At 41.9% G+C, this 5988-nt stretch overlaps 1 protein-coding gene across 1 annotated transcript in view; it reads right to left on the reverse strand.

Annotated features, from left to right (window-relative positions):
- Nucleotides 1–304: 304 nt before the first annotated feature.
- Nucleotides 305–5988, reverse strand: part of SGSH (N-sulfoglucosamine sulfohydrolase) — a 12786-nt gene continuing 7102 nt past the window's right edge. The window contains exons 4-8 of the mRNA XM_060764323.2: nt 5598–5748; nt 5186–5342; nt 4708–4789; nt 2950–3153; nt 305–1714 (exon numbers count right to left, since the gene is read on the reverse strand). Coding sequence (XP_060620306.2) covers nt 1155–1714; nt 2950–3153; nt 4708–4789; nt 5186–5342; nt 5598–5748 — 1154 coding nt within the window. The 3' untranslated portion in view covers nt 305–1154. The remainder of the gene's footprint in view (nt 1715–2949; nt 3154–4707; nt 4790–5185; nt 5343–5597; nt 5749–5988) is intronic.

Consider the following 5988-nt stretch of genomic DNA (forward strand, 5'->3'; position numbering starts at 1 on the left):
TCTGGGTTTTTTTTTGTAAAGAGCCCATTGATAGATGGCTCTTTTTAATTTCAATGTGGTAAATGAATTACGATTCACAAACCATTCATCTGTACTGCCTCCTACTAGCATGTACAGTGGTGCCCCCAAAATAAATCTCTGAAGGAATTTCCAGCTTTCCCAAGCAGACATGTGAAAAGCTAGGAGGAAAGAGGTCTCGTGTGATCTATTTCCTGTTCTTGCTTTTAGGAGATGCAAGAGGGCCTGTCAATTCAGTAAAACAGCCAGTTCACCAAAACCAGACAAACCAAGACCAGCACAAATATCATTTCTTTACCTCTTTATTTTTTTCAAAAATATTAGCTATGCTTTTTTTTCTGTGTCACGAGCAACTTGAGAAACTGAAGTCACTTCTGGTGTGAGAGAATTGGCTGTCTGCAAGGACGTTGCCCAGGGGACGCCTGGATGTTTTGATGTTTTACCATCCTTGTGGGAGACTTCTCTCATGTCCCCGTATGGGGAGCCAGAGCTGACAGAGGGAGCTCATCCATGCTGTCCCCGGATTCTAACCTCCAATCTGTCAGTCTTCAATCCCGCCGGTACAAGGGTTTAAGCCATTGCGCCACCGGGGACTCCATTAGCTATGCTGAAAGTTACACATTAAAAAACAGTCTGTTCCATCTGGCTGTTTCCAACATGTCAAATTGTTTTATAAACATATACTACAAACACAAGGGTGCTTGTTTTTAGATCTGCCTTCTCCTAGCATGCAAGGTTCTGACCACAGTCTGGATGGGACCAGCCCACCTCTGTTCGTGTTGTCGCACACCTTGGCATGGCATTGGTCACACCAGCTACTGAATCATCTATTAGGCACGTGGGGATATTCTTTGGGTCTCAAACATTGTAGAAAGGGTACTGACTAAGATTGTGTCTGCACATGTCATAATTAAAATGCTGACAGGCCTGATTCCACCTGCTGTGGGTAGCAATCACACTTCTGCATTTGACTCTGGCCCTTCCTCCACTTTCAAACCCAACAAGATTTCAACTCTGGAAACTGCAGCATTTGCAAGTTTCATCCAAGTTCCGTTGGCTTACACAGATCTTTTCCTGTTGTTTCTCATCTAAATGAGGAAGTTGACAGGCACAATTAAGAGGAAGGAAGAAGAAAATCACAGCTCATTATGGAGCGGGCGACACTGGGGGCTGGGCTTATCCTCTAGGACTCCATCAGGCACACAGACCCAGGGATCATCTGTTTCCCACTGCCATTTCAGCAGCAGCCCTCGGAGCTCCTCAACAACCTGTGCGTAGCGAGGGTCAGAAGCCACATTGTGGCTCTCGGTGGGGTCCACGCTGTGATCATACAGCTCCCAGCGTTCCCGGTAGTAGTAGCTATGCAGGGTCTTGTTCCAATGAGTAGGCTGCCCTGCCTGTGTCCTGTTCAGCAGGTCTTGGAAAGTGGGTGAAACATAGAAGTCTTGGTCGATGGGGAAGGGAGTGCGGTTCTGCAGGTTGTGAATGAAGCGCAGGGGCCCCTGCTGCACAGCCCGCATGGGATAGTGCATGGTCACCTCGTGAAGGCTCTGACTTGCAAACACAGTTGCCCACACTGGCTCAGAAGATAGCGCTGGCAACAGGGACTTCCCAGTGAGTTGCACTAGCCGCTTCCCAAATAAGCTGTAGCTGGGATATGGCACTGAGAACCAGTCCAGAATGGTGGGGGTGACATCTATAGAGAGAGGGGAAAAGAAACCCATCAGTGGTGGGACATCTGAGGCTGGGAACAGGGCTGTAATCTTGGATACTGTCATGACCACTTAGTACCCAAGATGGATGCTCCTAAGTCTTGGAGAAAGTTTGCTGCTCCAGCTACAAATAGTGAACTTCAAGTTCTTTACCTGGAAACTAATCTTCTCATTCGGTTATAGATTGTTTAGGAGCCAGTTCTAACCTTAATTCAATATATTGTACTTTGCCATTAGGCAATAAAATCCCAGTACTAGTAAGGGTCATAAAGTCATCACATCACAATTTGGCAAGTGAAGGGCTCATCTTAGTGTTGCTATAAATTTGAAAATAACTTGAAGTCACCCAACAACAATAATTTATACTGACTTTGTCCACAAGTTATTTCAATCTCCTGCCATTCATGTGAGACAGGAGGAAAAAAACAACAAGAGAAGATGGCATTTTTGTTACTTTATATACTCGAGTGTAAGACAAGTTTTCCAGCCCTTTTTAAGGCTGAAAAAGCCCCCCATAGCTTATACTCAAGTTAAAGTTATTTATTATGTTACTGTTATTGTTGTTGTTGTTATTATTATTATTATTATTACATTTATTGCTTTATTATTATTATATTGACATTTTACTATATTATTATTTTTATTACATTTATTATTTTACTCTGTTATTACTGTTATTATTACATTTCCATTACTTTATTATTATTTTTAATCCATTTATTATTTTACCCTATTTATTATTATTGGAAGAATATGCAATCACATTTACATTGAAGGTTACAGTAATGGTTTAATCAGAGTTGGACAGCCTTATCTTAAATTACAGTTTTATATAAATATTAAAAAAAACATTTAACCTACTGATATCTCAATTAAGCAATTTTACTGGTATCTATTTTTTTAAATTTACCCTCAGCTTATACCCCAGTCAATACATTTTCCCAGTTTTTTGTGGTAAAATTATGGTAAGCGCCTCGGCTTATATTCAGGTTGGCTTATACTTGAGTATATATGGTATATAAAAAATATGGCTTTTCAAGTCAGTATTGAACTAATATGAGTCAGAATGGGAGAACAGACACTGACTTTTCTTTTATTCTGAAAATAAGATCTGAAGATATCCTAGAACAGGAAAACTATTAACCAAAGTTGTTTTCACTACTTGTAATACCCCTCCCCACTAAATACACAACTACGGTAATCTCTAGGCAGATCTTACCCAACAAGCTAGCATAGGCATTGCTGACTTGGCCCCAGCGTCCTGGATGCTCTGGCGAGGAGACAAGGAGAGGTTCAGCCGTACCAGACCAATACAAGTTAGTTCTGCCACTGGGGAAGGGAATACCGTTGTCTGAAGTGTAGATGACAAGTGTGTCGTTGTGGAAGCCAGCATTACGTAGTTCCTCCAGGATAAGCCCAATGCCTGCACATCCCACAGAAAAAGAATTAAATGGTTGCCGCACAGAAGTATCCAGCATCTTCATCTCATTTGTACCCTGCTCTTCTGTGTGCTTCTGTGTTATCTAGTCTTGCTAACAACAAGCACTTCAGATAATGAAGCCTTCATGGAGATATAGATCTGTGTAAACATTTGTTGCCTTATTTTTAGGCTTGAGAAATGAATTAGTACTCTGTTTTTTACATCTAAAAACCATATAGAAAAAAACACATGAGTGTCAAGATTTCTTGAAATCTCAGAACCATTTCAAGTAATATTTGTGTGCTAGTGATATACAATATTCTGCTTTACTGAAGAGAACTCACAGAATTTCTCTTCAAACAGAATGGCAGCCTTGAATTCTTAAAAGAGATTGGGTTATGGGCTAAATGTGAAAAAAGCACTATAAAACACCCCAAGAATTTCACTCCACCTCAAAAACAAGACAATTCCACTCCTTCTGGTTGGCAGTAGCTGTGTATCTCAAGGATGGGTAATCTTTGGATCACAGTGATTCCTCATCTGATTCTTCTGACCTTTTATATAACATTGACTTTGGAGAGGCACTTAATTATTGGATCAGTTACCAAGAGAAGAGTTGGGTCCTCTGCAGTGCTTATCTGGGAATCCCAGCTTTAGTTTTTTGGTTTTTTTTTGGTCGTGTCAGGAGCAACCGCTCCTGTTGTGAGAGAATTGGCTGTCTGCAAGGACGTTGCCCAGGGGACGCCTGGATGATTTCTGATGTTTTATCATCCTTGTGGGAGGCTTCTCTCATGTCCCCGCATGAGGAGCTGGAGCTGATAGAGGGAACTCTTCCGCCTCTCCCCGGATTCGAAGCTGCGACCTGTTGGTCTTCAGTCCTGCCGGCACAGTGCTTTAACCCACTGCGCCACCGGGGGCTCCTCCAGCTTTAGTAACATGATGTAACACAATTTTTGTCCCTTGGTTATAAATGTCATTTGCTAATTGGTTCTATCATAAAAACATAGAAAAAGTTTATTAAACTGCTTTTGTGGGACATCCTGCAGCACATTTTTGTTATAGTTTTCCAATGAATATTTCACAGAGTCTCAACCAATTCAACATAGGTTGTGGCAGCCACAAAAATGAAGTTTCTGGAGTGTAACAACTACTTTCAAAGTAAGTACCACACAATTAAACAGGAAATAACACTTTCAAATTAGGAACAGATTTTTTTCAAATTTGGTTACATAGGCCCCTTTTCCAGATTATCAAATCATATAGTGCACATTATCTGCTTTGAACTGGATTATAGGAGTCTACACTGCCACATAATCAGATAATCTGGATTTTATGTGGCAGTGTAGAAGGGGTCATTGTGTAATTAATTTAACTTTCACCTGAGGAAGTAAATTTAGTCTACAAAACCCTATTCTAACAACCTCTTTACGTTAGTCTCCAAGGTGCTATACAATCCCTTTGCATACTAATATTTTGAATTAACATGCCTGGAGCAGGTGAGCAGTTTCCCAGCTGGGTCAAAGCAATGCGTCTCACTGGGTCTAAACCAGTACCTACCTTGATCCATGCGCCCAATGGTTGTGTACTGAGCAGTCAAATCTGCCCGAGCAGCTGGTGTGTCCTGGACAAAATAAGGGACCTGAGGACAGAAAGCCAAAGCAACCATTATTAAAAGCTACAACTGAAAGAAAACTTAGGGCCTTTCCACACAGCCCTATATCCCAGAATATCAAGGCAGAAAATCCCACAATGTTTGCTTTAAACTGAGATATCTGAGTCCACACTGCCATATATATTCCGGTTCAAAGCAGATAATGTGGGATTTTATTCAGCTGTGGGGAAGGCGCCTTAGAAAACAAAAGTTAACAATGCTATTTAAGAAACAGATCAGGTGTGGAGATATCTTGGACACTGGGGCTAGCCGAGTGATCTACTGTACAAGCACCCCATCTGATAATGATATTGCTCTTTGCAGAATATGTGCAACATGTGAGCATCTGAGACCTCCTGTGAAGTAATGTATTCCTTGTCTCACCTGCACTTGATCTGGGCTGTACTGCTGGGGTTTCCAGTCTGGGATCCAGCCCATTCCAGGCTCTCCATTGCCAAATTTCTCACAGAAGACTCCATATTGTGGTTGGGAGTGGCCACAGCGGTGTGGATCATGGAATGCAACATAGAGGAAAAAAGGCCTATAAAATAGTACAAAACGGAGGTGTGCATACAATCAACAGTCATTCAAGTACAGCAGGGGCAGGTGGCTGTGGCATATACAAAACTTTACTTCTAGTTTTGCAAAACAGACGTTAAAGAGATGAATTGTCACTCCCAACCGAATTCTGCTTTTTGCCACTGATTTCCCTGCAACAAACTCCTCGAGTATGAGTGAAAGGTGTGCCTCCTTCCAATAAAATTAACCCCAGCCAGCCCAGGCAATAAGATCTCACCTCTCATTTTGGCTGTGGAGGAATTTCTGAACAAGCAGTTTGATTCGGGTGATGTTCCTCCCCACTTGCAGGACAGAGCCATTTTCCTCAGTGTAGGCAAAGTCAAAGGGATACACAGCCTCAGGCCCAACGTGTTTCTTTCCAATGATTCCTGCAGGCGATGAAAACACAAAAGAACCCATCAGAAACAGGAATCTCATAAATCTGAGAGAGAACTTTATATTCCCCAAGGACTCCAACACACCACTGCCCAGCTTTTTGCACCTGTTCTATTTCAGACCAATCCAGCACAAAATTACTGGTGTCTTAAGAGAGAAGTGTTTCTTAATAAGAATGCCAATATTTGATTGGGCCCCCTGGTGTCACAGTAGGTTAAACCACTGAGCTGCTG

Source organism: Anolis sagrei, chromosome 2 (assembly GCF_037176765.1).
Source record: "Anolis sagrei isolate rAnoSag1 chromosome 2, rAnoSag1.mat, whole genome shotgun sequence".
Lineage (NCBI taxonomy): Eukaryota > Metazoa > Chordata > Lepidosauria > Squamata > Dactyloidae > Anolis > Anolis sagrei.